The sequence below is a fragment of the Dichomitus squalens genome (assembly GCF_000275845.1).
Source record: "Dichomitus squalens LYAD-421 SS1 unplaced genomic scaffold DICSQscaffold_9, whole genome shotgun sequence".
NCBI lineage: Eukaryota > Fungi > Basidiomycota > Agaricomycetes > Polyporales > Polyporaceae > Dichomitus > Dichomitus squalens.
In genome coordinates, this window is record NW_006766891.1 from 260,880 (window position 1) to 287,171 (window position 26,292).

The following is a 26,292-nucleotide window of genomic DNA, read 5'->3' on the forward strand; positions in this document are numbered from 1 at the left end:
CCGTTTGTCTTGTACTCAGCACACTGGCCATGTCATTCACATACACTACAATACTCTTTTGCTCACGTCCGGATACACATCGAACCGCCTCTGCGTCGTCACCGGAATCCCCGCCCGCGCGTCTTGGAGCACTTTCGGATCTGGCACCTTCGTCAGCTTGAAACTTTTCAGAAAGCCACTTCTCCTCGCCCTTACCGATCTGCGCGAACACGATGGCCTCTTCGTCGCCCGCCTCCGCAATCACTGTCCCCCTGAACGTGTCGCTCTGTCAGTCTCCACCCCCGCCTGCGGTCGCAGCACCAGCGTGCTTACATTGGATCAACGACCATAGAGTGGCCCCACTACCGAACATTCAACATCTCAGCCGCCCGTGTATAGAGGAAGATCTTACCGCGTGGTAGCTCTGCTTCAAATCCCGCGCCGGGCTACACATCGAGAAGAATACTTGGTTGTCGACCGCTCTGAGATCGCCGACGCGTCAGTCCCCACCGACGACGTTCCATCTCCTTCAACGTACCGTGCCCGTTGGAGCAACTCCCAGTGCAGAGGTCCCGTCGTCGTGTTGAAAGCGCTGGGATATATCAACACCTGACAGCCTGAAGTGTCGTACCTTGTTGTCATACATGTTCGATGAGGATAGGAATACATGAACCTTGGCGAGCTGCAGTCATAGCCAGCTCCGGGAAGCGAACGTCATAACAGATCCCGAGTCCGATACGCGCGAAGTCTGTTATAGTGTTAGCGCGGTCGCACCACAACACCATGCCACTTGCCCGTATCGAAATAGTTGAGGGTATTTCCTGCACTGAGCGTCTCGCTTTCCTACATGACCGTTTAGGGACATTTCTTCGGTCTACGAAAAGGTGACTCGCCTTGAACTTGATCTTCCCAGGTATATCGATATCGAACAAGTGGACCTTGCGATGGGTAGCGACAAGTTCTCCTGCAGGGTAGAGCATGCAGGCGGTTACTATATGACGTTCAATGAGATAACCACACCTTGGGGCGAATAGACAGTCGCAGTATTGTACAGCTTCCCTGTTCCCGCATCCCGTTCAGGTATGGAGCCTAGAGAGAGCCTTTGTGGAGGAGATATATCCAATCCAAGCATGGCTGTGGTAGATACCTCCAAGAAGCCAGACACCCTCTTCCTTGGCGGCAGCTGACAGCATCTTTACGGTCTGGCTTTCAGATGAGGCAATGTCGTACGGTTTGTCAGGCGTGAACCGAATCGTCTCGGCATATACTGGAAAGTGAAGGTGGCCATAAAGAGAATTGAAGCATTCCTAGTAGGCGAGGGGTCAGAGAACAGGCTCCATGAGAATGGGCAAGTTTGACCGACGGGCAGTACGACAAGGTCTGGTCTGGGATGTGCGTCACCATCACCGGTGACTGCTCTTGAGATCATCTCTCTGGCATGTCTGAGGTTCTCTGTATGAGGCGCGGGGGTGAATACTCGGACGGAGAGCGCGTCAGAAACAGACAACGGACCGTCTTTGTCGGTGCCGACCTGGCCAAGCTGTATGAGAGCGAGGTTGAATGGCTTGAAGGCAGGAGCGGAGGACATTTCGCGTGCAAGGAACGAGGAGCGAGGAAAGGATGGGGTAAGAGAGCGGGAAAGTAGACGGAGCATCGGACCACGCTTGCTGGGTGGGCCGACTTGAGTGGGAGACGGACTTGGATCGATGACTGCGGGCAATAGATAAGATAAGAGAATGATCGCCGTAAGCCAATCCGGAGAGATCGAGATTCAGATCTGAGGCAGATGTGGGGAAATGGCCGGCAAGCGCCCATGGGTCTGAGGCGCCTTACATACTAGGGGCGCCTCTTTCTCGCTTCGCTTCTCTCTCGACACGGGCGCCTTTCTCCAGCAGCCCGCTTCGCCCAGCGACTTCGTCTTCATCCACAGCAATCGACATCTCCACCACCGGGAGCAGGAGCAGCGGCATCTACACCTTTTCAACGAGTAGCCGTCGCGTATCACTCCCAAGATGCCTCTCCTCGTCATATACAATCCTGTCTCGGGCGATCGCTCCTCGAAAGCGCTTTTCGACAATCATGTACTCCCTCTCCTCTCCCAACACAACATCACGCCCGACAAGGTCGTCGCGACCGAAAGCGCAGGACACGCCGGAACCATCGTCTTTGACTTCCTCGCAGCCACTGCTGCCGGCAGCGATCCCGTCTCTGTCATCCTCGGATCTGGAGATGGCACCCTCCACGAGTTGATCAACGCTCTCAACAATCAGCCAAGCAGCAAGCCCCTTCCCCGCATTCACCTCGCCCTCGTCCCTAGCGGCACTGCGAACGCATTGTATTCCTCTCTCTTCCCACCCTCTCAGCATGACGATCCGATCCAGTACAAGCTCAAGTCTGTCCAGGCATTCGTCTCCGGAAAGCATAGCTCGGTTGCTCTCAACCTCGCCGTCACCGTCCTCTCCGCTCCTCCGGTCGCCACGCCAGGGCTGCCCGCCGCCCCCAAGCAGGTGTCGATCTCCGCCGTCGTTACGTCCACCGCCCTCCACGCGTCCATCTTGCACGACTCCGAGGCCCTCCGCGCGTCCGATCCCAGCATGGAGCGTTTCAAGACCGCCGCACTCCAGAACATCACGCGCTGGTACGCTGCCAGCGCCAAGTTCTATCCCCGCGAGGGCGCGGGCGTCGTCGAGGTCTACGACCCCGCGACCCAGCGCTGGGTCCCCCACGAACAGAGCACCGAAGACGAGCCCATCGTGGACCTGAACGGCCCCTTCGTGTACTTCCTCTCCACAGTCAATGTGGACAGGCTGGAGCCTGCGTTCAGGATCTCCCCGCGAGGCAAGGACGTGCTCGGGCCCAAGGGGAACACCGCTGCGCTCGACGTCGTCATCGTCCGTCCGATGAGGGACCCGAGCTACGACATGGACTCGGAGGCTACTCGCGCTGCGTTCGCGGAGAAGGCGGGTGCGGTCCTTGGCGCCGCATACCAGGACGGAGCGCACGTAGCTCTGAGGTACGACGAGGACGGCAAGGTCGTTGCGGAGGGCGACGGCCCGACAGTCGTAGAGTACCTCCGCTGCGGGGCTTGGGAATGGGAGCCGGTGAGTGGAATTATTCATTCGCCTCTCTGACAGTTGACGAACGAGCATACAAACAGGATGACATCGATCTGCGAGCGCACTTCGTCTGCGCGGACGGGGATATCCTCACCATCCCCAACGGCGGCAAGGCGACCTGCACTGCAGCTACGCCGATGAGCGACTCCACCGGATTTTCTTTGTACGTCTGAAGTGCGATTACGGATTCGCGTTTGTACCACTAGAATACCAGCGTGGTAGAAGTTTAAGTCTCCACTGTATCATCCTTGACTGCTCATTGTTACTGTAGCTCCACGTTATACACGCATATAGATGCAGATCGGATTCCCATGTTCTAATATTCGCTAGCTGTCTACGTTATCCTCGGGTCCTTCAGGCAGTGACGTTACGGCTGACATCCCCAGAGAATAGCTGCGCAACCACCGCCTTGGCTTTCTCGTGAACCTCCTCGATAGAAGCCGTCGCGTCGATCTGATCATGGTAAATGCTAAGGAACAGGACGCGGCATGAATGGTTGCGAGGGACGTACGGTTGCGACCTTGCCCTGTTTGCTGTAGTGCTCGATGACTGGCATGGTCTGCTCCTTGTAGACACCTGGAGAGCGGGTCAATGCGCGATCGTTCCGCCAGCGCCACAAATACGCACGGAAGCGTTTCCGGATGCTCTCTTCGTTATCGTCCTCACGACCGCTGGTCTTGGCACGCTCGAGAAGACGCTTCAGCATCTCCTCTTCGGTCGTGGTGAAGAACAGAACGAGTGAGGACTTGCAAACCTGGGTGTATTGCGTGAAATCACATGGAAGCGACGAGGATCGTGAATTGCAGCACACGCACGTCTTCGTCGAACTTCAATGCCTGGTCCATCTTGCGCGGGAAGCCGTCGACGAGGAAGCGGCCTTTGCCGGCTGCCCAGCCCTCGCCGGGACGGTTCTCGGAGAGAGCGGCGCGCATGGCGTTCTCGAGGAGCTTGACGGTGACCTCCATGGGGACGATCTGGCCCTCGCGGATGTACCGCCGAATCATCTCGCCATACTCGGACCCTTCGCGGTTCTGCTCTGCGCGGAGAAGGTCGCCGGCTGAGGATCGAATAGAATGGGATGGGGTGAGGCGGGTAGATGGCGGACGAAGAGGGTGAAGGGAGTCTGAGAACGCGGGATGGACCATGTAGACGGGGTGGATCACCCACCGGAGAGGTGGCAGAAGTCAAAGTCCTTGACGAGATTCGCGCACTGGGTGCCCTTGCCTTGGTGACGGTTTCGCAGCTAGTCATGGTAGATTCAGAAAGAGGGCTGAGAGACGTGCTCACCTGCACCGGGGCCTCCGAGGACGAAGAGGACGGTGACCTTGTTATGGTCAAATGCAGGCTGTGGAGCGGACGTGCTGGGAGATTCGGCGTCCGGGGCAGAGTCGTTGTGAGAGTGCTTGGTCAGATGGAGAGCGTCCGCAATCTTGTCAATGATGGCAGGCATAGTGACGTGAAGCGGGATGGGAACGTTCAGGAATCCTTGTGGCGGGGAGGGACGAGGGGGTGGTCGTGCTGACGAGGCTGAGCGGACGCCGGGTAGTGGACTGATCTGTGCTTGAGCGTTGCGTAGAATGCGACGAAGGAGAGTGCAGAGACGGCGACGAAGAGGAGTGGGTTGGGATGCTTGGGCGGTGGAGGCATGTACTCGCTCGCTGTCGGCCGCGCTGTGGCCTGCAGAGAGTCCCGTGCCCCCAACACGCGCAAACAACCCGCGATCGCGCGCACGTGGCCCCCGCGCGCGCGAGACCCGGACTCGGACTGCGTTGAACGCGAACGCGAACGCGACGCTCGACGGCAGCCTCGACGGTCTCGCCATGGATGTCCGCCACTCGCACGGCACAGAGGTATATGTCGTCCGCGCATGCTACGAAGACGACGCCGCAGACTTGATTGCTGTCGGCGGCGCCCACTCCGTCGAGGTCCTCCTCCTGGTGAGTGCTTCTCGTCCTCGCCCGCCACTGCCCTCAGTCCATTGAGCGCACCCCGCATCCAGTCAGAATCCTCCTGCAAGACCATAGCCAACTTCCACATTGGCTCTCGCATCACCGCCATCGCCTGGTCCTCTCGCGTCAGCTCCCCCTCCTCGGCCGATGTCTGGTCAATAGAGTACGTGCCTACCTGTCTTTCCCTCCCCCGCGCCCTCATCTCCCCACAGGCTCGCCGTTGCAGGCGCCGACTTTAGCCTCTACCTCCTATCAAAATCCGCTTCGTCCGAGGAAGAAATCTTCCCGTTCGGTGGCGGCCTCAGTGGCCACCATGGAAAGGTCAACGATATGACCTTTTGCGGCGGGCAGAGCGAAGACAGCATGCGCTATGTCGCCACCGTGTCCGGTGAGTTCTAATCTCACTTCTCGAACCAATGTTTTACGATAGCACTCACTTCTGCGCCCCTGGCCGTCCGGACCTCGCACTGTTCGCACCACAGATGACAAGGTACTCATCGTCTGGGACCTCAACCCGAACCTCAATATAGCCTCGCCCCCTTCTCCCGGCGCGACCCTCCCTGAACGTCCGCAACCTACGGCGTATGTCATCAACTTCCCCCACCCCCTCACCAGCGTCGATTCCCACCCGTCGACGAGCAAGGAGCTGATCGTCGCAGACTGCCGGGGCTCCGTCTTCCTCACGGACTGGCGGTCCGACCCGGACGAGAACGAGCAATACTCCTGGCGCAACCATTCTGTCTTGGAGCTTGTAGAACCTCGCGCGCTCGCAGATGCTGCCTCCGGCCTGTCCACAAAATGGTCCGGTTCTGTCGCGTGGCGTCGGGACCCGTCGGCGGACTTGTGAGTATTTTGTTTTGGGTATCTTGCGCCTCGCGTACGTACGAGAACCGGGCTCTTGGCCGGAGCAGGGCAGAGGGAGACGAAGGCCGGACACCCGCCGAAGCCGCAGGCTAATGGCGAAGGTGCCGCCTGCGCCGCCGGCTGCGATGCTGCTGTCTTCTCGCTGTCCGCCTAGCTTCGCTTGGCCTTCCCATTGACTGATCCTGCTTGCGTTTCCTCGCACTCCTGTCCGATACAGCGTGGGTGCCGCCTACGGCTCAAAGTTTTCGCTGTGGGATATGGGCAACTTGTACGGAGGCAAACCTTACGTGACTGGCACGAGCTTTGCCGAGGGAGGCCATCAGTTCAGGTACGTACCTTCGTGCTCTCTTGTATGGTCAAGGGCCGGCTCGCATTTGGGAAAGCTCGCGGCCCGGTTGCGTCAAGGCGTCCGTGCAACTGCTTTGCATCCGCATGTCACGGATCATCGATCGCTTAACGAGTCTCGAGACCGTCGCGAAAGAATGCAGCATCTCTCAGGGGCTACGGCTACGGAGCAGTCGTGAGACGACCCGGGATCTCCATGGGCAGTGATGCGTCCCCGGCCCTGCGTCGTCATCTCTAGACAGAAAGGCTAATTGACGGATGCCGCGGGCGCCCGCACGTCCACGCATCAACAGGTGGTGTCCGACCTACCCGGACTACTTCGCCCTGTCGACCAGCAGCCCTGCAAAAGGCGCCGTCATACACGTCCACAACGTCGCCTACACGCACTCCCAGCCGACCGCATTTCAGATCGCGCCGCGCCCGCTGTACGTGCGCTCCTTTGACTTTGTCGCATGCCGAGGTATCCCCAGAATCGTTGCTGCGGTAGGGAGAGATGTCATAGTGTTCTACATAGGGGTCGACTCTTGATATCATTGTGTCGTGTTCGCGTAGTACACCAGTGAGATGCTAGAGCGACGGTGGTTTCGTCAGCTACTCTGCTGCAATCAACACACGCTTGGAAGAAGTTACAGCGGCTGTGCTCTTGCTCAGCGTCATGCTAATGCAGCTCATATTGTATTGTACACAATAAACATGAAAATGGCGACAGCGACAATATAACAATACTACGACGGTGTGTGACAAGGCTAGGGGAACGCAACATGAGAGCAGGACGGAGGATACAGCTGAGACGATGGTTGCGTAACATGGGGGAACGTCGACAGTGGCAGACGGCAGAACGTATTTGACGCGATGTAGATGGCAAGAGACACAGGAGACGAGAATTACACTCTTATAATGTTCCAAACATGCTTCAAAAGACATGAGAGGAGTGCGCGGAACGGGTAACGAACAAGACCCGCTCAATCGACGTGCGAAGAGTCCAAAGATTCAATGCTGGATGCGGGCTGGACATGGGGAAATGTGGATGCGATAATCTCGTAGTCTCTCAACGCGAGTCAAAGCCGTTCGTGACGTATGGCTGCATTGGGGGAAGATGCTGATATGAGCGGCTGGGCCCCTGCCCGCCCAAACCAAACGTGGACATCTGCGAAGGAGCCAAGCCAGATTCGCGATAATGGCTCGACGGCGCTGTCGTACCGTACGAGAAGTCCGTCGCCCCACCATTGTGGTTGCTCATGAGACCCATACCGGAGTGTGGCGAGCCATCGCTTGTCGAGAACAAACCGTCGGCGTAAGGGATCTCCCCGAGCATGTAGTTGAAGTACGAGTCGTCGGAATCGCCGCCCACGAAAGATGCCGGCGCGCCGCTCCCATTGTGCCGTGACAGACCGTTGCGAACTGCAGCGTCCATGCCATAGTCGGGGTAGCTTGGATTGAAGCTGTGCACACCGTTGGTGGAGCCGGGGATGGATAACGGAGCGAGGTGCGGTGGGTTCAGTCCATGAGAGGCTGCAGAACGCTGCACGGAGAACGCGTCCACCGGTAAACCCACCGACGGCTGAGAAGCACGAATCGGTGGAAGACCTGACAATGTCCGTCAATGAATATGAATTACGACTTTGAGATCGCGGATAACGCTACCTTGAGCAAACGAAGGAGGAACACCCTCCGGCCTATAACCACTTCTCTCCGTCTGTGGACGAGCACGTTGCTCTTGGGGCATCGCTGTCAAGCGTCGTAGAAAGCGGGCGTGATATGCGGCAGAGTCAAGCTCGGAACCAGTGAGATGGCCGGCACTTTGATACGCATCAGCTGTCTTATTGATCAGGGCGTGGATGTCCTCAACATTCTCCCGGAGGTGGATCATCGTCGTAGGATTTCGAATCAGCTTCGAAAGGGCCGCCATTAGCTGATTCAATCGCGTCAGCTTCATGAAACATACCTTCAGCAAAACGATGGCAGCGTAGGCCGACATCACAGTGATCGACTCTTGGCAGTACTGCTAATGCAAAGGAACGAATTCATGTACATAAGCGATAAACGAACGTACCAACAGAGGGGCTTACCAGAACATGCATTGCGGCGAAATCATGGGAGACTATTTGCAAGTTGGTACGCGCGCTCTGGTGACACTGACGCACTGCCTGAGGGTTGGGCATAATGCGCCTCGCCTAGAAGATGATCAGGACTAAATCTTCTGGTAAGGAAGCTAGCTTACCTCGAGATTCGAGAGATTAAGGCCGAAGGTGTTAAGGAACAATCTAACATGCGACTGGAAGAAGTTCAGGAACGATGTGTGGAACTCAGTTGCCGAAGATGCTGCATGCAACAATTTGAGAAAACTGAAGGAAAGTGAAGATAAAGGCAGCTTACCTTTGCGCATTTCGGCGATCCAGGTTGCCAGCCATCCGTCCAGTTCCTCGTTATACTTGTCGAGCTGATTCTCGAACATGTTGGTACGATTGTAGAACGTGTCCGTGGCCTCGGAACCGATTAGGCGAAGGTTGACGAATGCGGCGAGGATCACGTCTTCGGGACGGATTTCCGCGTTTTGGCCGATCGCACCCTCCTTATGCCAATTGTTTGAGTGCCGCACGAGCTCGTCCTCGGGAAGCATCCAGTGTTTGCCCGTCTGCATGCTGAGCGAGCGATCGTGGACGAAGAGGACGAGATAGGCGCGCTCTCTGTTCCTACGCTCAAGCATCTGATCAATGCTCTCGTTCATCTGGTGGCCACCGACGTAGCGATTAAGGCGGAGGTTGACAGCCATGCGGCAGGCCATCCCAATGTACGTCCATGTCCTACGATCAGCGGGTTCCTTCCAGTACGTCATGCACGCAAGCGCTTGAACGGTCTCGACGCTTTCCGTGCCCTCGGCGAAAGTGTACACGCACCACTCGTGCGCGAGGCGTCTGACGTCGGGGTAGCTGGCCGGGCAGAAGAACTTGCAGCACGCCATGAGCATAGTCGTGAACAAGAATGGCGAGCGGGAACGGACGTAGTCCGGGGAATGAAGCGCGGCGTCGAAGAGGTTGATGAAGGGGTTCAGACGGAGGAAGAAGGCATCAAAGTATTTGCTGACGTCTGCCTCCGAAATGATGCCGGCTGCGACGGGATCCTTGGGGGCGTAGGCGAAAAGCGCGCTGTATGGCTTAGGCTGCGGGGAGCCATGGGAACGGATAGGGCTTTGAGAGGGCGCCTTAGCTTGAGCTTGGAAGAACGAGGAGCGATCGGAGGGGCTGCCTGACTGGGGCCGAGCGGGCTCAGCGGAAGGTTCCTTGTTCATAACGACGTCAAGGAAGGAACTGCGCATGTGTTTGCGGATCTCGCGGTCGGCGTAGAGCGCCTGGTCGTCCTGGCGGTACTCGTCCTCTTCTTCCATATCGGAATCGGACTGTGCACCGGAGTGCGTGCCGTTGTTGGCGGAGCTAAGACCACCCTCCTGGCCGTATGGTACGGCGGAGGTGGAAGCGTGGGGAAGACCGGGATTGGGTTGCTTTGCCTTGGCATTGTTGAGGCCTTTTTCGAGACGACGAAGCATCTTCGAAGCTTCGGAGAGTCTGTATGCAATGGATCAGTATCAGAAATGGACAAAGAACTGTGGGGAGATGACGTACTTTGAGCCAGGCTTGCGGCCGCGACGATGCTTTTCGAAAATGCAGCTGCGACGAGGAGATGAGGATACCGCAGCAGATAGAGAGCATACAGAGACTGACTCGGCACCTGATCTCTGGCAGCGTTGGCAGCGTTTGGTGCCATCCTCCGCCCCGACGCATTTCATCTGAATCGAAACGGTTGAACGGACAGGCGCCAAGCAGGGGAGGGTGGGAACGCACCTTGGCAAGCCTACACACGGTGCATGCCCGAGCACCTCTGACGACGGGAGTCTTTGTGCTAGACGGGAGACAAAGATCAGGTACAGAGAGCATGGTGGGACGAGGGGGACGGACGAAGGATTTGCGTTTGCGTTTGCGTTTGCGATGGGTTGGTCCATGGTGAGCGCGCTTGTGGGGTCAACGGTGACTTGAGAGGTGAGCGGGGCTGATATGAGAAGTGGTGTGGGGGGAGTAGGAGAGACGGAGACGATAGGGATGGGGGGTCGAGTGGAAAGGCGGGGGACGGGGCTGTGGAGAGAAGGGGGCGGAGAGGAGGATGGGGGAGGGAGAAGGGAGGGAGGACGTTGAGTGGGGGGAGGTTAAGATGGCAGGATGCGGCCTGTGGGAGTGGCGGAGGGAGGGCAGACGCCGGGCGGAGAAGGGATTACTCGCCGACGGCGACCACCTTTATTCCCCGGCGTTCATTCTCCGGCTACTTCTCCCGCCCTACTTAGGCACCCAATCACCGCACACGCCTCTCCGGCCTCTCGGCCAATTTACTCCCCACAGACGCCGGAACCGCCCCGATCAGGCAGCATCCCCGCCTGCAAACAAGACACCGGCCGAACCGCACCCGCCAAGCGAGTCAGACTAATAAGTACATTACACAGTACCGCTGTGAGCGTTCCTGCAGCGCTCTCGTACACAACCCGTCCTCCGCATTCAGGGCCACCGCTCTCCGCCCCCAGCGCTGCATACTGTCAGAGTCTCTGCGGTCAGCATGCATGTTCTCATGTCGTGCGGATCCCACCAGGCGTTGCTCAGACTTGGTCCGACGTCAGCGCTGCCAGTGCTTGCCGAGCACCCGACGCTTGTCTCATCATGCACCGCACGGCGTCTACTCCGGTCTTCCACGGTCTTTCATTTGCTCCCCGGCCCCCTCATTTGTCGTCTTTCGTCCACTTCCCCCGCCTCTCTTTTCTACCTTGATCAGGTCGTAACACCAATCTATCAGCCATTGACCGTACATGTACTGTGTAGAGATATCTCACCATAGTCTCTGTAGCTCTGTGATCACCGCTCAGCAGTCATCGTAAAGTCAACCTAGTTTCTGATGGCCGCTAATGTCAGAAACGGACGCCCTTATGAGCGCTCCAGAGGCGCCCCACTATCTGAAAACCCGGTGATGAAGAGACCCTCAGGCGGGTAGCATATCGCACCTGCCCTCTCCCCTTCGGGGTCGCTGTCTGTTACACTCTACACGACAGCGATACGTTCGCATTTCCAGCTGCCTGCCAAATTTACTCGCCTCCGCCCACGGCACTAGCACTAGCTTTCCCGCGCTTCTCCTGAGGTCACTGCCAGTCTGCTACAACCAACTTACAAGTTCCATCCGTGTCCACCGTTGCCTACAGCCGTGTACCTCTCATTCGCCGCGTTCTTCCGCTCGTAGGTCATCCTGCGACTATGTATGACCCTCTTGTTCTTAGCTTAATCATTCCCAGGCGCGCTTTTGCCCGCTCCGCTGGCCCCGTAATCGGATATACTACTCCATCTATCGTAGATGACGCGTGGGCAGTGTAAGGCATCGGATATCCGAGCATCGTCAGCTGGGCGCTTTCCTGTCCTTGCCTCCGGTCACCCGGAACGCGATGGTTCCACCCCCTCCTCGTCCGCGCACGTATGCTATTTCGGTGAATTGCCGGCCTCTTGTTACCATTCATTGAAGGCCGCCATAAACACCGACTGTGCGGTGCCGCCCGGCGCTAACGCCCAGTGCCGAGGACACGCGTGAGGCTGATGACAATTGCCTCGGCTTTCAAGATCCTAAAGTTGCCTTGTTCGACAGGGGCTGATCCTTGTGGTGATGGGGCAACCGGTCCTGCGTCCGTATAATTGAGTACATAGGTCGCAGTCTGCCCACAACATCCGGATCGATACCCGTCTGGCAGTGTGGATTCTGTCTTCTTGACGACGAATGCCAAAGCATCCCGGACCGCTTGACGCAAGTAGGCAATACATGCCAAAATACGTGCGTGCTTTGGATACACTCGGCATAGGTCGATCATTGGCTAGAAGACTTAAATGTACGGTCATTCAGTCAAGCAATTGTCCACAGGTCACCCAAACCATCTTCATCCAGTACTTGGGAAAGCTCCAGAGAAGGCGCAACCGCGGGTGCTTTCCGAATCTTACGCTTCACTTCCGTGTCGAATAGCTAAAGGATTATGAACGTAATATGAGCGTGCGTGGCACAAGGACTCGGATGGGGTCGCACGAAGGTCTGACGGTGACAGACGTACCGTTCCGTAGGTATGATCTAGGAAGTCTTCCATCGCATAACTTGGTCGTGTGAATGCTTCCTCAAAGATTTTGGCAAGCGTCGAGACAGACGCGTGGTAGTGCTGTCTGTGACTGTACAGCTCCCATAATGAGCTCTCAAGAGCATTCGTCAACGCTGGATTGGGCTCCGCAGCCATGAAACCATCTGACATCAGAGCGCCGAGAGGCCACGAGGGGAATGAGGGATAGGACAATGCGTATGAAGGCTATCAGAACGGTTCCGGAAAGACAGATAGACAGATGGAGAACTCACCGTAATCGGCTCCGGCGATGTCCTCGGAGCGATGGATCATGACCATCAGCGCAGGATGCCGACGTAGCATGTTGTACGTGAAGGGAATGAGCATGATGACTGCGGCCGGCGGCGCGGTGAGGGAAAGTCTCGATAATCGTTTGACGAATGATGCGACGATGGTTGCGGGAAGGTGTCTGTTCATCAAGTCGGTGGGAAACATCGGTCAGGTTAGCGCATTGCCGTAGGAGCGAGGTTGCTTGACAGCTACTTACGTCGAGCTGAGGAAGAGTTCCGTAAGTCGGAAGAAACGAGCGCGGTGCTTGAGGTGTAGCACATCTCTATCGAGGAAGCCGTACAACCGAGTGTAAAAGGATGGGTAATCGCTGAAAACCGATCGTACGTGAACGGAGTCGCGGAAAGACTGGGACAAGAGGCACGGGAACGTACAGGTTGTACTCTTTCATGAGCGTGAAGAGCGCATTGAGCGCTAGAAGACCGATGGTACCCCCTGAGAAGCACATTGAGTTTCGTCGGCTACCAGCAAGGAAACGAGGTTTCGTACCGTGGTCTACGGAAGAGCTCACCCAGTCCATGATCAAGATGGGTCGCGTCAGGTGAGGGATCACACCTCGGTGAAGCACGTTCAGCACGCGGAGAGAGAAGGCTTTCCTCGACTCGAGCGAGCCTAGTGACAGCCGAGGAAGCAGCGCGAGCCAAGTCTTAGTGAAGACAGCTCGATGCGCGGCAAGAGAGTGCAAGGATTGGTGAAGTGTCAGGGTATGTACACGCCCGACAGATGCCTTCTTGCCATCTAGAGGTTTCGCGGCGGGCTCGTCAAAGAACTTGCGCCAGTCGTCTTCATGGTCTTCCCCAGTCTCCTCCGGAAGGTCGGCTTCGTCATTGTCTTCTCCAATCTTTTGCAAAGATGGTGGCTTGGAGCCAAGCTCCTCCACCCACCACTGATTCAGCTCTGAAGGTTCCGTCGGGAATGTTGTAAGACGCTCGAGGATAGATAGCAAATTCCCCGCCAGCTGGGGCGCCTCGCTATGAGGATGTTTCGCGAGTGAAATTCTGCATGGGAAAAGTCAGTGAAAGGCGTCGGAAGAAAGGCCAGGCGGTACGTGCGCTGCATCGCGAAGGAAGAACCATCTGATGTCGTCGTGGACACTGAGCCAGGTGTTCACGAAATGGTCGCGGACTTCGGGGTCGAGGGTACGATCGTCGATGCCATGGGTATCAATCTTACGCTTCTTTGTGTTTGTAGCACGGGGCGGAGGAGGACAGAGGAGAAGAGCGGAGACTATCTTTCGAAAATGGGAAGCGTGGAATTGAGGCGGCTGCTTGCTATCGGCCGTACGAGTGAGTGAGGAAGAGAGATGTTTTTGAAGAGAGAGCATGATGTCCAGAGCGGACGTCTTCGTGTGAGCTGTGTCAGAGACCAAATCGAAAATGAAGTCTGAAATTGTTCAACGTACCCTCAAAGTCACTTCCTCATCTTTTAGAGTACCTGCGAGGAGCTCGACGAAAGCGTGGAACCTCTCCAATAGCCAGGTGCGGACAGCCCGTGCTTCCGGGTTGCGGTCGGGACCAGAGAGAAGGCCTCGCAAAATAGCAAGCACAAAGACACGGTACAGAGAGTATATAGTCTTGGAGAGATAGACGGAATTCTCGGTCTCCAAAGCGATGTCCAAGAGGTCAGCAAGGGGATTCAAAGAGAGGCCAGTGGACACGGCAGTAGTGAGCTCCTTTTCGAGATTTTGGATGGTTTGAACGACATCATCCACAGCAGACGCCTTGCGTTTTCTAGACGGTAGTGAAGGAGGCATGGTAGTGAAAGTTTCGGCCTGAAGCCACAACTCAGAGCGTCGGGGAGGCTTGTATAGAGCAAGGGAGTATTTTGGCAATGGTCACGTGCGGGGATGATAGGTTGCGGTGGCGCCGAGGTGGACTTGTCGTCTTTGACCACCATTCAGCCCCCGTCCCGTTTGCCTGTCCGGTGTCTTCACTGCTGCCGCCATAATGGTTCGCATCATCATTAAAGGAGGTACGTGTACTGCCGCTTCCTGTGCTATAACCAGTTGCTAACCAGAGGACGCTGTTCTAGGTGTTTGGAAAGTACGTACCGCCCGTGTCGTCCACTTGTCTATCGCATATTCATGAGGTGTTTAAGAACACCGAGGATGAGGTTCTCAAAGCTGCCATTGCTAAGTATGGAAAAAACCAATGGTACGTCTCACAATTTGGTTCCTTCTATATCCTGCTGCGTCTGACTGCCACGCTCGTAGGGCTCGTATCTCGTCCTTGCTTGTTCGGAAGACCCCCAAACAATGCAAAGCACGGTGGTATGAATGGCTTGACCCCTCCATCAAGAAGACAGAGTGGTCTAAGGTGCGTGCGTCCTCTTCAGGCGGGTCCCTACCCTGTACTCATGAGAAACCAGACCGAGGACGAGAAATTGCTACATCTGGCGAAACTCATGCCCACCCAATGGCGAACGATCGCTCCCATTGTCGGGCGGACGGCTACACAGTGTTTGGAGCGCTACCAGAAGTTGCTGGATGAGGCTGAAGCCAAGGAGAACGAGGAGTTGGGACTGGCGGGGCCGGGTGGGGAGGCGGGTCCGAGTGCGGATGATGTCCGCAAACTACGACCGGGAGAGATAGATCCTGACCCGGAAACGAAGCCTGCGCGTCCGGATCCCATTGACATGGATGAGGATGGTGGGTCCTACGCACGACTTAATGCTGGCCCGAGACTAAGCCCGTTGCAGAGAAGGAGATGCTTTCGGAAGCTCGCGCGCGTCTCGCGAATACGCAGGGCAAGAAAGCCAAGCGCAAGGCTCGCGAGCGGCAGCTTGAGGAAGCAAGGCGTCTTGCAGTGCTGCAGAAGAAGAGAGAGCTGAAGGCGGCGGGCATCATGTACGTTGTTCTGTTAAGCCTCCCGCCCGGTTCTTCCATTCATTTATATCATAGCATGCGGCACAAGACCAAGAAGAAAGGAATGGACTACAATGCAGACATCCCCTTCGAGAAGAAACCTGCTCCAGGGTTCTACGACACGTCCGATGAACAGGCCCGCGCAACCACGGCTCCAGTGGGTCAAACTCTGCGTCGTCTTGAGAACAAGCGGAAGCCGGAGGATGAGGAGGCCGAACGCAGGAAGCGTCAACGCAAGGGTGACGGCAAAGGCGACGCCCCGCATCAGACCAAGTTTGTTGCGGCCCGTGATGCCCAGATTCAGAAGTTGAAGGAGGCCGAGTCGATCGGCAGACGGCGCAAGTTGGTCTTGCCCGCTGCTCAGGTTGGTGAGAAGGAATTAGAGGACATAGTCAAGATTGGGCAAGCTGGCGAGAACGCCAAAGCTCTGGTCAGCGGGGGTACGGAGGCATCTACTAAACTACTCAACGATTACGAGGGTTTGGAGAAGGCGCAGATGGCGCGGACTCCTCGCACAGCGCCGCAATGTGAGCTACATCACAACGGCCGTTCTGAAACTTACGAGAGGACTAACGGCTACACCATTCACCTAGACGATAATGTCATGTCAGAAGCTCGGAACCTCAGGAACATGACCATGGCCCAGACACCACTCCTCGGCGACGAGAACACTCCCCTTCATGTCGGTCCTCAGGGTGGTACCGGGTTTGAGGGCGCCACTCCTCGTCATCAGGTCGCTTTTACACCGAATCCGCTCGCAACGCCCCTTCATGCCGGGGGTCTAGGGCCTGGAGCAACGCCGAGGACGGATATTGCGACCACACCAGCAACCGCCATGAGGACTCCCATGCGCGACGGTCTCCGCATCAATGTGGAAGACGGGTTCTCTGCCATCGGTGACACTCCCCGGGACCAACGCCTCCGTCAGTCCTCCGTGAAGAGAGCTCTTAAGACTGGTTTCATGAGCCTGCCAAAGCCTGAGAACAACTTCGAATTGCTTGTTCCTGAAGATGAGGAGGAAGAACTGGTCGCGGGTGCCCCGATGACGGAGGAAGACGCGGCAGAGAGAGATGCCCGGATCAAGCGGCAACGAGAGGAGGAAGAGCGGAAGGCTCTTGCGCGTCGGTCCCAAGCCGTACAGCGCAATCTTCCTCGCCCTGCAAACGTCGACGTCGCACGCCTTATTGCTGATCTGACTGTCGACGATGACGACTCAGCCGAACTCGGAGCTGCCGCACGACTCGTACATGCGGAGATCGCGGATTTGCTGCACCACGACTCCATAGCACACCCGCTCCCGGGTACAGTGCATCCAGGCGGCACTCGCTCGACATATCAGATGCCTCCGGACGAGACGCTCGCGACTGCGAAGTCGCTGATCCATGATGAGCTCGCGACATCCCTTGGCTACCCTGGCGCACATAAGGATGTGGTGAAGCAGGGCGTCGTCGCGCTGTCTGGTCTGGACGAAGTCGATGAAACCCTCTCATGGGTCCACACGCGCGACAAGTTGGTCTACGACCCTACCTCGAACATTTGGGTCGAGCCCAGTACAATCTCGCACGAGTCACGCGTCGCAGGTTACAACGCTCAGCTGGAGGCTTTCCGCGAAGCGATGTCGAAGGAGGCCAGCAAAGCCGCCAAATCGGAGAAGAAGCTGAATGTCATCCTTGGGGGCTACCAAGCTCGTTCTGGGGCCCTCTCAAAACGTATCACAGACGCCTTCACGGAACTGCAGAAGACCAAGGAGGAGTACGAGAGTTTCTCGAAACTGCGTACGAATGAGACGGCGATGGGGCCGATCCGGCTCGCATCACTGAGGGAAGAGGTGGAGAAGTTGGAGCAGAGGGAACGCAGGTTGCAAGAGCGGTATGCCGAGCTTGATGGCGAGAGGAGGGACGCCCTTTCTCGTGTGAATGCTCTAGAGGAGAGGGTGTTGGCGGAGGCGGAAGCATTGAACGAGGAAGCCCTTGCCGCGATGGAGGATGCCGATGTTACTGTTCCCGCCGCTGAAGCTTGAGGGCCTGTAGTCGTTAGCTATTTTGTTACCACTGCTGTATTTCGTCGCTGTGAGCATCTCCAGTCTGACATAGTGTCCTGCTCCTAGGCCAGGTCTCTGGTCGGGTGGCCTCGTTCCTGCCGGTACCTCGGTGGATGTGTTCGATGGCGTTCTTGTGTCCCTTCTGGTCTTGAGCCGCGCGGCCGGGGTGAGAACATGAGGCCCAGAGCTCACAGGCCCCGGACACGAGGCAGCTCATTCTCTTCCCTTGTTCTGCTCCTGACAGAATTATATCCATGATGATCTATATTACTCCGTACGCCTCAAGGCACTCGTTCCTCTTTTTCTTCCTCGGGCTCCTTCCGACGTCCCCAACCGACGCAAATGCCCTCCACCTCTGCTGATGTGACCAGGAGCTCCTCCTCCCCATCCGGGGCGTCTCTGCACGCGCCTACGCCTGTATTCACAACTGTCGAAGTCCCCGCTTCGCCGTCTTTCGTCACCACTACGGTGACTTCAGCCGGGTCAGCCTCCTTGCCTACGGTCGGCAGCGTCTCAAACGCCGCCACATCAGATATACCGATAGCAGCAATCGCTGGGGGCACTGCAGCGGGTGTTGTGCTTGCTCTCGTTGCCGTGATTGGTTGGACTTGGTGGGGTAGATGCATCAAACGGAGGACTGCGAAAGAGCGCAAGGAAGTCGTAAGTCTGCGCACCGGGACGCTTGCAATTGTCGCTGATCATGCACAGCTGGCCTTTCTCGAGATTCGAGAGAACACCCGCCGAAATGCGTCTACTTTGTCGCATCCGGTGTCTCAATACCGGCCCTCGCTTCCTCTGCATGGGTCACACGAACGCAAAGTTACCTTCGTATCCAATCAGTCGACACTAAGGAGTACTACCGAGTTGAAGAAGGAAGCCTCCAGTAAGTTCGATGGGTATGAACGCACCAGTGCCTACTGATGCATGACTTAGATCCCGAGAAGCCCACTCCGAATCCTTCCCCTCGACCACCCGCACCGATAGCCCATCTGAACGGCACACCCACACGGCCGGAGGCAGGCCACCCTCCCCCGCTACCCCGCAGAAATCCTCAGCGAGCGCGCGCGGTGGGTGAGCCTCTGGCAGCATCCGACCAACTCCCGCCCACTCAGCATGGACTCATGCACCAAGCTTCAACGCTGAGCTCTGGCTCAGTATATTCCACGCAGAGCGCCATGGAAGAGGGCCAATCGGGCGTCCCGTCTAGCCTCTTAATGGCTTTGGGCAATGAGGGCAATCGAAGATCCCTGCTCGCCGGCTACATGCCCTGGAATCGCTACAGGTCGTCAGTAGCGTCGAATAACCGCCTTTCGGAGTACAGCACTGGGTCCGGTTACTCACAATTGGACGACTTACCCTGGGAGTCGGTAGGTTTCGCGTACGGCGAAGAAAACGAGCTGCCCAGATAGTGATTCTAGGTTGGACAAGTGGAAGGACGGACCGCATAGACGATTCTGAATGACCTCGACGGACTGTGAACGGACGCAAATGAGCCTATAATGACCCCAGTCACGCTTACTCGTTTTGACGTGACTGAACCACGGACGAAACGTCTCTATCGTAGTGAAGCTCTCGCATAGTGTACGCCTGACACCTTACGAATAATGTGTGGAATACGTGGACGTTACTGCCTACGATGTAGTACTACCGCAAAGAGTTTACGTAGTGCTATATGCAGAATGAGGAAGACGATAGATGTATATGAACGCCTGACACGCACCTGTTCTACTCGGGCTACGGATGCCTTGAACTCTTCTACGGTCTTCCAACAATTTAAAGTGGTCGTAGGATTTGACCTGAAGACCAGGTGAATAGGGATTGCGAGATTACAATGGTGGACTCACTGATAACACAGGACGACTTCCTCTCCCTTCGTACGGACAGCAGAGAGCTCCTCCGATTGTTGGCGCGCATGATATTTCTCAACCTTCTGGCGCAGCTCCTCGAGATCACCCATGAGCGCAGCGCTGCTCTTGACCGAACCTGCAGATCCAGCCTCTTCAGCCGCGCTGTCTTCGCCAGCCATGCTGCGTTCGCGATCGAGGTTCTCCTTCTCGAGCGCACGCTCAATCTCCTCACGGACCCGCTCCTCCTCTCGATGCAGGCGGGTCAGTTCAGATTGTATACGGGCACGGATGTGAGCGTCTATGGTGAGTTGGCGTTCATGGGCTATCTCGGGGGACTCCTTGTGGTCAACGAGCTGGTTCACGACGTCTTCTGAGAACTGGCCTGCCATGAGACATAGCCATGAAGCTCTTGAGCTGGGGAGCCACGTACGTGTAGAGAAGTATCCGGCGTGAACACCTTTTCATCCTGTTGTGGCGACGACTGAGATGCCCCCATGGCTGTCGGCAGAGCTGAGCTACGGGAAAGGTCGGGGGGCAGCTGAAAGAGACGGCACAAGCCAAGGCCTACAAGCGCTCGCCACCTTAAGCAGCGCGCCTTTTACACTCCCAGTGGTCACCGACGCGACGGCCAGTCCAACCTACGTATATAGGTACTATAACATCATTGCACACGAATTTACACATGTTGAAAACATCACAAAACGCGGAGAATGGTCTATTGAGAGGCCAGGCTAGTTATAGGATGCCTATCATGATACGCGTGACCATGCTCGAGCAACCTGCAAGGTATACGTCAGTATGCAAGCGTCTCCAGTCCATGGCAAGGAGACTGACCAATCCGGTTCGATCTCCGTCAACACGCGGATCCTAGGGCGGTCAGCGGGTGAGAGGTTGAATGTGACGAAACTCGGGTATGCACATACTGTGTCTTTTTCGTCTCTTCCATTTCGTGGAAAATCACCCATTGAGTCCGAGGCTTCCTCGTAAACAGCACGGAGTGAGGATGAACATGTAGAACCTGCCACAGAAGATGTCCAGGGTCGGTAAGATCAATGTGAGATATATTGGCGTGCTCACAATCTCTCCTCGCACAGCCCTATAGGTGCCATCGGCGGTCCATCGGGCGACATTTCGCCAGTATCCGGTTACGAGACACTTCCGTAGTCGTTTCGCATCCCCCTCACAACTGTCTAGAGGGAGCTCAAACCGCTGCATATATTTCTTCAACTGTGATCGTATTGATACGGCACGAGACATTGCACGGAATGACAGTGCATGCGCCTTGCACCACGATGAAGAACGGCCATAACGCGTGAACGCATTAAAGGCTATGCAGTCAATTCAATGAGCTTGAAGTATGTTTCGCCATAGGCGGGATAGAATTCACGCTTACCATTCAAGAGAGTCAAATGGTCCTGTCGTCACAGCGTGAGCATGATAGAGGACAATGGGACAACAAACTCACTCCTTCCTCTGCCGTGAATTTCCTTCGTTCAAGCTCAGCTATCGCACCTGCAGAACCCTCTGGGATGATGAACACGTCCTGATTGGCCGATCAACAAAATCCCGTCATTGGGCAAGGATTTGCATACCTGTACGGCAGTCATCGCCGCAATTGTGAGTATTTCTTCTCCGCACTGATACTGCTTTGAGGCGAATAACTTCTGGAGTTGTAAATAATGTTTCGGAAGACAGCTGCATTTTGCTTACGTACCATACGTGCAATGTTGACCTCAACAGGACACTCCGCCACTTTTTCTCCAATGACGGTGAGCCGCCCATTCTCGCCGATCATTCCAGCATTCACTAGACCCTCTAGAGCTCGCAGGACGCTCTCAGCCGGCGGAGAGGACAACCATTCAAACTTCATGAGGTCGTCGATACCAAGCGACTTCAGCTGAATGATGGGCGTAGTAAGATCGGTTCGAGTGATCTCCGGAGGCGTTGTCTGTCTTAACTGCTCAAAGGAGCGCTCCGTGTACAGACGGTAACAGTAGCCGGCGGAGGTACGTCCCGCGCGGCCAGCCCGCTGAGTAGCTGAGGCTTGCGAAATGGGAGCGGTAGTGAGAGATGACATAGCGGTCGAGGGATTGTAGGTGCGTATCTAGAAGAGAATATTAGCTAGTTTACATATTGACTGTATTCCATACTTGCTTTGGCGAATCCAGAGTCGACTACAAACTTGATTCCTTCGATGGTGACGCTGGCCTGAATTCAATCAGATTGGCTCCTGAACTGCTCTAGGCTGAGACTTTCTGCGCGTACCTCGGCGATGTTGGTTGCTATGATCACTTTCCTGAATCCACGCTCAGCCGGTTCAAAAACTTTGAGTTGCTCTTCCGTCGTTAGACCTGCGTGTAGAGCAAGTAAGGCCAAGCGTTTGGCATTCCGTGGTAGGCTGGGACCCGCGTGAGTTGTAAGGTGTAAGATATTGACACGAGACTTACGTTGGTAGCATCTCTGCCAGTCGATCAATGCAACGATCTATTTCCTCGCGGCCGCTCAAGAAGACCAGGATATCTCCAGAAGTTGGCTATCAGAATAAAATCGTGAGACGAAGTGGCGTTTTCAAGACATAGATCAGGACCTGCTGGTGGATGCTCCAGACCACTTCTGCAGCCTTCTGAACGTAGTCTGGCACAGGCTCCTGTAGGTAGGCTATTTGTACAGGATATGCGCGACCTTCCAAGCTGACAATGGTCGCTTCATTAGGGCTGTTTCCAGAAGTGAAGAAGTCGAGAAATGCAGCCGCATCCAGAGTAGCTGACGACACCACCAGCCGTAATGAGGGCCGTTTCCGACGAATTCTGACCGTGGCACAAGTCAGAAGCGGTCTTGCGTGAAGCAGTTTACTTACTTTTTCAGTATCCCAAGGAGTAGGTCCGTGTACACGCTTCGTTCATGAGCCTCGTCGATCTCAAACCGCTGGTGTCAGGAGATGTTGGCAGTGGGAACGTCTCATAGACTCACCATGATGACACTATAACGGCTGAGCAACGGATCGACGAGTGTCTCCCGGAAGAGCATTCCGTCTGTCATGTAGAGGATTCGTGTGCGTTCTTTGTCACTGACATCTTCAAAGCGGATTGTGTAGCCAACCTAAAGTTATGTATTTGTTTATCAACTTTGTTAATGACCAGAATGCGCACGAACCTCTTCGCCCAAAGATGTACCGACTTCTGCAGCCACGCGGTTCGCCACAGATGTAGCTGCTACTCTGCGAGGCTGAGTACAAGCAATGACGTTTCCTTCGTTGGCCCACCCTGCTTCGTACAGGAACTGAGGTAATTCTTCCAAGACTTAGACTAAGGAACAGCGGTGATAGTGTATAACGTACGGGTGGTTTTGCCACTGCCGGTCTGGCCGACCAAAACGACTACGCCATGCTTCTCAACGGCATACAGCAGACTCTGCTCTTTTGTGGCAATGTAGTTCGCACAACCTCTGAAATTAGCGAGGTAAGACACGTACTGTGTTGGTAGATGGGCAAACGCTCCCGCGCGGCTTGGAGAGAGAGGGAAGAAGGTGCGCTCTGAACGATGTTATCTTCGGTCTCCGTTGCTCTGTCAAGGTTGCTTCCTGGACCGACAGTGCCTGGCTTCCAAAACTGAATTCCGGACATCATGGACAGAGGGTGTGCGGCAAACACACAGTACCGTGGTACCGAGTCGCTCAACCTACTTACTTCAAACGCTGACAATATAAGCGCCCATGTACTAAGATCGCATCTCGAGCATGACAAAGCAGTGGCGACCACCCGAACAGCGCCATTCGCCTCTGCTACTCGCTCTCCGTTTGCATCCTCGCACACCTCCCTCGTTACTTCCGTACTCCAGGCTCAACTACAGTCATGTCAGAACGTAAAGGCACGTCCGGACTACCTTTGTCAATGCCCGCGTCGTGTATGCTCACTGTTCATCCAGTTCTAAACAAATACTTCCCCCCGGATTTCGATCCGTCCCTCATTCCCCGCCGCAGGCAACCCAAGAATTCTCAACAGGTCGTTCGCTTAATGGCCCCCTTCTCCATGTAAGTCCTAGAAAGGTTTGTCTCTAGTTCGCAAGTTCCATCTAATCCCGGCCTAGGCGATGTAACACTTGTGGCGAGTACATATACAAAGGAAAGAAGTTCAATGCACGGAAGGAGACGGTCGAGGGCGAGGATTACTATGGCATCAAGATCTTCCGTTTTTATATCAAATGGTACGTTGTCCTTGACTCGTACCCTATCCGGTACCAACGCCGTTCCGTTGCGTCGCAGCACGCTATGTTCCGCGGAGATCACTTTCAAGACGGACCCCAAGAATACCGACTATGCAGCCGAACACGGCGCATCACGCAACTTTGAGCCATGGAGGGAGGAGAAGGCCGTCGAGGAGGAGGATAGACTCGCCAAACTGGAAGAAGAAGAGAACAACCCCATGAAAGCTCTCGAGAACCGGACTGTCGACTCAAAGCGGGAGATGGACATCTTAGATGCACTACAAGACATTCGCGCCCGTAACGCCCGTAACGAACGTGTCGGGCAATCGGTAGATCTACTCGAGCGTCTGGGAACGGAAGATATAGAAACAGAGGAGGATAGGGAGAGGAAAATCGCCGAAGAGGAGGACGAGAAATTGGTGCGAGAAGTCTTTGCAAGGGTTCCCGCTTCGGAGGCGTCTGCTTCTAGTGGTGCAGGGTCGAGTCGGGACGGTGGGACCGAGTCGATCATTACAGTGAAGCGTAAGGCTACGACCCAGGAACCTGAGCTCCGGAGTCTTCTCCCCGAGTCGACCCGTGCTCTACTTTCCGCTGCATCTTCCATTGGTGCTCCAGCTGCTAAGCGGAAGAAGTTGGAAGTCAAGAGCGGCTTGGGTATCAGGCTCAAAGGAAAGGCAAAAGCCGCTGTGTAATAATATGTACTGGACTTACTTACAATGTGTCATTGTTGCAGCAGAGAGATTACGACTGTACGCAACCTGGCTACGTAGCCACGCACGCGCGCAGCAGTACGCTCGCTTTCCGATCACGATACAATTATACAGCCATATAGTCACAGAGTCGGGTAAGCGACACTAAGCATCCTATTCACAGTTCTCGGTGGCAGAGGTATCCACAGTTCTCGGTGGCCTCTGCAACGAAATTCCTTCCTTGCGCGAGGTAGATGGACTGTAATCCAGGCAATCTTGACTGTTCATCCAGGTGTGCACAAAATGAGTCTATTCAAGGGCTTTGCAGGGTACATAGACTTGAGCCTTGCCTTTTGCTAAGATCCCGCCAGCGGCGCTCCAGTTACCACAATCAATGTATAGTTACATGACTGCGTGAATATGTGGTCACGCAGCCTGCTACATAATTCCTGGCTACTTTATATGGTTAGGTCTGTAGGACAGTATATTCCAGTCTGTGGAGGTTGCCAGCTCACATGGTATTGCATTCTAGAAGCACAAGTGCAGGAGGTGAGTCTCAGGGGCCCGCTGGCACTCCTCAGCTTGTGCTAGTGGGAAATGGCGGGCTGAAGGGAGGGTAGAGCCCTACCACAGCCTGTGACAAACTCCATCAAGAAACTTGATGTATGTTAGAGGTGATCCATATGCACTCATTCTCCCTGGTCGTCTGCCTGTACACTATCCTCCTCTTTCTGTCCCCCTAACAATGTTATAACTGACTGTTGAGCAAGTAGGGAGAGACAAGCGAGGCAGGCAGGAGCGCTGACGGACTCTGATTGCAGTGAGACTGGAGCAGAGCTCAATAGGCAGGACTGGAGACAAGTAGTGTATTGAGTGAATTATCTATAGAGTGATGGCTTACCTAGAGACAAGAGGTCGAAACTAGAGTCTCTAGGTAGCAAAGGATCTAGCTGTATATGAGAAACAAACAATGGGTGCTAAGGGACAATAGTGTTGCTATAGGTACAGAGTACAAGGGGTGCAGGACAATAGCGACAGGGGACACAAAGGGAGCTGTTGTCTATGTGCAAACAAGGAGAAACCATGCCAAATAGAGAACAAGAGATGAATGTACAAGACAGTGGTTCAAATCAAGAGGGAAATATAGTGCTGTGGGGGCAGTTTGTGACAGACAACTATCTAGCCTAGACCTAGACCATGTACCCTACTTAAGGAAGAGCAAGGAATATGGAACTCTTAACCTTTAGCAAGGGTCAAAGGGTATGGTTTAACTAGTTGACACATCCACAAAAACCACCTTTTCAAGTTGCACCTATTTAGTATAAATTAGCTAATGCCAATTCGTGCAAAGTAGCACTATAGTAGACAGGAATAGTACTATAGTAGACAGTGATAGCAGTGGATAGAGTGGGTCTATAATCTCTGACTGGTGTACAAATAGTTTATATGACCTCAAACCATCTGTTTATCGTTACACTGAAGTACTAACACAAGTCTATTGTCACAGCCAACGAGCTGTGCCACCAAAACAAACAAGGGCAAAGCTTACTGATGCAGAGGTTGGTGCTGAGAAGCGAAGCAACCACAGGTGACACAGCAAGAGATGTGAAGAAGTGTATTCCCTAGACTAGAAGGGGCAGTAGAAGGTAGGGCTGCTAGCTACCTACAGAGGAGATGGGGGATCGACGAGAAGATCAAGTCTGAGGTTCCCTGCCTCAGACTCCCTACTATATATACTAATACAACGGTGCACAGACCAGGTACCTATTGACCATCGTTTGGTCAGAGTTCTCTGCCTCATGTCCTACCCTCTGACCTGCCTCATGGTGACCTTACGACTAATACCTGAGTCGTGCTGAGTCCGGACTCCTTCCAATGAGTAAGCGCTCCTGCTGTCACATCAGTCACCTGCCAGTGAGTGAGGATGG

At 55.2% G+C, this 26,292-nt stretch overlaps 11 protein-coding genes across 11 annotated transcripts; 4 read left to right on the top strand and 7 right to left on the bottom strand.

Annotated features, from left to right (window-relative positions):
* Positions 1-2: 2 nt before the first annotated feature.
* DICSQDRAFT_135491 (carbon-nitrogen hydrolase) lies at positions 3-1,597 on the bottom strand. Its single transcript, XM_007364526.1, has 12 exons — positions 1,492-1,597; positions 1,343-1,431; positions 1,127-1,286; positions 1,000-1,068; positions 873-943; positions 774-822; positions 653-727; positions 518-596; positions 392-461; positions 313-341; positions 196-251; positions 3-140 (listed from the first exon to the last, which is right to left on the bottom strand). The coding sequence occupies exons 1-12, from the start codon at positions 1,565-1,567 to the stop codon at positions 46-48; spliced, it is 918 nt and encodes a 305-aa protein (XP_007364588.1). The 5' UTR covers positions 1,568-1,597; the 3' UTR covers positions 3-45.
* A 394-nt stretch (positions 1,598-1,991) lies between these two features.
* On the top strand, positions 1,992-3,268 carry DICSQDRAFT_57916 (uncharacterized protein; the record flags this gene model as incomplete). The annotated part of the gene is made up of 2 exons (XM_007364527.1): positions 1,992-3,080; positions 3,137-3,268. The coding sequence occupies 2 exons, from the start codon at positions 1,992-1,994 to the stop codon at positions 3,266-3,268; spliced, it is 1,221 nt and encodes a 406-aa protein (XP_007364589.1).
* Positions 3,269-3,449: 181 nt separating this feature from the next.
* On the bottom strand, positions 3,450-4,545 carry DICSQDRAFT_57539 (UMP-CMP kinase; the record flags this gene model as incomplete). The annotated part of the gene is made up of 6 exons (XM_007364528.1): positions 3,450-3,548; positions 3,607-3,671; positions 3,723-3,849; positions 3,911-4,152; positions 4,263-4,319; positions 4,383-4,545. The coding sequence occupies 6 exons, from the start codon at positions 4,543-4,545 to the stop codon at positions 3,450-3,452; spliced, it is 753 nt and encodes a 250-aa protein (XP_007364590.1).
* Positions 4,546-4,571: 26 nt separating this feature from the next.
* DICSQDRAFT_58189 (uncharacterized protein) lies at positions 4,572-4,742 on the bottom strand (the record flags this gene model as incomplete). The annotated part of the gene is made up of 1 exon (XM_007364529.1): positions 4,572-4,742. The coding sequence occupies one exon, from the start codon at positions 4,740-4,742 to the stop codon at positions 4,572-4,574; it is 171 nt and encodes a 56-aa protein (XP_007364591.1).
* Positions 4,743-4,915: 173 nt separating this feature from the next.
* Positions 4,916-6,910, top strand: DICSQDRAFT_103927 (uncharacterized protein; the record flags this gene model as incomplete). The annotated part of the gene is made up of 6 exons (XM_007364530.1): positions 4,916-5,036; positions 5,099-5,207; positions 5,257-5,432; positions 5,527-5,887; positions 6,126-6,236; positions 6,547-6,910. 6 exons carry the CDS (start codon positions 4,916-4,918, stop codon positions 6,779-6,781), a joined length of 1,113 nt encoding a protein of 370 aa, XP_007364592.1. The 3' UTR covers positions 6,782-6,910.
* Positions 6,911-7,099: 189 nt separating this feature from the next.
* On the bottom strand, positions 7,100-10,311 carry DICSQDRAFT_160912 (uncharacterized protein). The gene is made up of 9 exons (XM_007364531.1): positions 10,207-10,311; positions 10,093-10,150; positions 9,874-10,037; positions 8,630-9,816; positions 8,475-8,575; positions 8,323-8,427; positions 8,199-8,258; positions 7,898-8,144; positions 7,100-7,840 (listed from the first exon to the last, which is right to left on the bottom strand). Exons 1-9 carry the CDS (start codon positions 10,248-10,250, stop codon positions 7,302-7,304), a joined length of 2,505 nt encoding a protein of 834 aa, XP_007364593.1. The 5' UTR covers positions 10,251-10,311; the 3' UTR covers positions 7,100-7,301.
* A 1,791-nt stretch (positions 10,312-12,102) lies between these two features.
* On the bottom strand, positions 12,103-14,496 carry DICSQDRAFT_84316 (CBF-domain-containing protein). Its single transcript, XM_007364532.1, has 8 exons — positions 14,125-14,496; positions 13,775-14,064; positions 13,212-13,720; positions 13,097-13,157; positions 12,922-13,032; positions 12,668-12,843; positions 12,375-12,559; positions 12,103-12,289 (listed from the first exon to the last, which is right to left on the bottom strand). The coding sequence occupies exons 1-8, from the start codon at positions 14,473-14,475 to the stop codon at positions 12,173-12,175; spliced, it is 1,800 nt and encodes a 599-aa protein (XP_007364594.1). The 5' UTR covers positions 14,476-14,496; the 3' UTR covers positions 12,103-12,172.
* A 133-nt stretch (positions 14,497-14,629) lies between these two features.
* DICSQDRAFT_84319 (uncharacterized protein) lies at positions 14,630-17,722 on the top strand. Its single transcript, XM_007364533.1, has 8 exons — positions 14,630-14,693; positions 14,754-14,764; positions 14,820-14,875; positions 14,935-15,037; positions 15,090-15,369; positions 15,420-15,567; positions 15,622-16,112; positions 16,179-17,722. The coding sequence occupies exons 1-8, from the start codon at positions 14,669-14,671 to the stop codon at positions 17,603-17,605; spliced, it is 2,541 nt and encodes an 846-aa protein (XP_007364595.1). The 5' UTR covers positions 14,630-14,668; the 3' UTR covers positions 17,606-17,722.
* A 246-nt stretch (positions 17,723-17,968) lies between these two features.
* On the bottom strand, positions 17,969-20,031 carry DICSQDRAFT_154399 (uncharacterized protein). The gene is made up of 6 exons (XM_007364534.1): positions 19,904-20,031; positions 19,471-19,850; positions 19,347-19,422; positions 18,560-19,294; positions 18,335-18,509; positions 17,969-18,286 (listed from the first exon to the last, which is right to left on the bottom strand). Exons 1-4 carry the CDS (start codon positions 19,967-19,969, stop codon positions 19,271-19,273), a joined length of 546 nt encoding a protein of 181 aa, XP_007364596.1. The 5' UTR covers positions 19,970-20,031; the 3' UTR covers positions 17,969-18,286; positions 18,335-18,509; positions 18,560-19,270.
* A 99-nt stretch (positions 20,032-20,130) lies between these two features.
* Positions 20,131-23,095, bottom strand: DICSQDRAFT_103942 (pre-mRNA splicing factor; the record flags this gene model as incomplete). The annotated part of the gene is made up of 17 exons (XM_007364535.1): positions 20,131-20,252; positions 20,308-20,340; positions 20,397-20,491; positions 20,551-20,801; positions 20,867-20,888; positions 20,939-21,016; positions 21,066-21,134; positions 21,188-21,577; positions 21,604-21,681; positions 21,739-21,871; positions 21,921-22,006; positions 22,061-22,280; positions 22,331-22,389; positions 22,444-22,572; positions 22,627-22,763; positions 22,811-22,888; positions 22,945-23,095. 17 exons carry the CDS (start codon positions 23,093-23,095, stop codon positions 20,189-20,191), a joined length of 2,073 nt encoding a protein of 690 aa, XP_007364597.1. The 3' UTR covers positions 20,131-20,188.
* Positions 23,096-23,276: 181 nt separating this feature from the next.
* Positions 23,277-24,425, top strand: DICSQDRAFT_135499 (uncharacterized protein). The gene is made up of 4 exons (XM_007364536.1): positions 23,277-23,339; positions 23,397-23,502; positions 23,559-23,675; positions 23,734-24,425. Exons 1-4 carry the CDS (start codon positions 23,324-23,326, stop codon positions 24,365-24,367), a joined length of 873 nt encoding a protein of 290 aa, XP_007364598.1. The 5' UTR covers positions 23,277-23,323; the 3' UTR covers positions 24,368-24,425.
* Positions 24,426-26,292: the final 1,867 nt, after the last annotated feature.

Excerpts from the sequence above, each read along its gene's own strand:
- DICSQDRAFT_84319 (XM_007364533.1), top strand. The coding sequence starts at position 14,669 with ATGGTTCGCATCATCATTAAAGGAG. Across the intron at positions 14,876-14,934 it reads AAGTATGGAAAAAACCAATG|GGCTCGTATCTCGTCCTTGC; the intron begins GTACGTCTCACA and ends CCACGCTCGTAG. Across the intron at positions 16,113-16,178 it reads TCCTCGCACAGCGCCGCAAT|ACGATAATGTCATGTCAGAA; the intron begins GTGAGCTACATC and ends CCATTCACCTAG.
- DICSQDRAFT_135499 (XM_007364536.1), top strand. Across the intron at positions 23,503-23,558 it reads TTAATGGCCCCCTTCTCCAT|GCGATGTAACACTTGTGGCG; the intron begins GTAAGTCCTAGA and ends ATCCCGGCCTAG. Across the intron at positions 23,676-23,733 it reads TTCCGTTTTTATATCAAATG|CACGCTATGTTCCGCGGAGA; the intron begins GTACGTTGTCCT and ends GTTGCGTCGCAG.
- DICSQDRAFT_135491 (XM_007364526.1), bottom strand. The coding sequence starts at position 1,567 with ATGTCCTCCGCTCCTGCCTTCAAGCCATTCAACCTCGCTCTCATACAG. Across the intron at positions 1,287-1,342 it reads CAGACCTTGTCGTACTGCCC|GAATGCTTCAATTCTCTTTA; the intron begins GTCGGTCAAACT and ends CTCGCCTACTAG. Across the intron at positions 462-517 it reads GAGTTGCTCCAACGGGCACG|AGCGGTCGACAACCAAGTAT; the intron begins GTACGTTGAAGG and ends CGGCGATCTCAG.
- DICSQDRAFT_84316 (XM_007364532.1), bottom strand. The coding sequence starts at position 14,475 with ATGCCTCCTTCACTACCGTCTAGAAAACGCAAGGCGTCTGCTGTGGAT. Across the intron at positions 14,065-14,124 it reads ATGAGGAAGTGACTTTGAGG|ACGTCCGCTCTGGACATCAT; the intron begins GTACGTTGAACA and ends GCTCACACGAAG. Across the intron at positions 13,721-13,774 it reads TTCTTCCTTCGCGATGCAGC|AATTTCACTCGCGAAACATC; the intron begins GCACGTACCGCC and ends TTTCCCATGCAG.
- DICSQDRAFT_160912 (XM_007364531.1), bottom strand. The coding sequence starts at position 10,250 with ATGGACCAACCCATCGCAAACGCAAACGCAAACGCAAATCCTTC. Across the intron at positions 10,151-10,206 it reads AACGCAAACGCAAATCCTTC|CACAAAGACTCCCGTCGTCA; the intron begins GTCCGTCCCCCT and ends TCTCCCGTCTAG. Across the intron at positions 8,145-8,198 it reads CTGCCATCGTTTTGCTGAAG|CTGATTCGAAATCCTACGAC; the intron begins GTATGTTTCATG and ends GCCCTTTCGAAG.
- DICSQDRAFT_154399 (XM_007364534.1), bottom strand. The coding sequence starts at position 19,969 with ATGGGGGCATCTCAGTCGTCGCCACAACAGGATGAAAAGGTGTTCACG. Across the intron at positions 19,423-19,470 it reads GAAGTCGTCCTGTGTTATCA|GTCAAATCCTACGACCACTT; the intron begins GTGAGTCCACCA and ends CCTGGTCTTCAG. Across the intron at positions 19,295-19,346 it reads CCGTAGCCCGAGTAGAACAG|CACTACGTAAACTCTTTGCG; the intron begins GTGCGTGTCAGG and ends TTCTGCATATAG.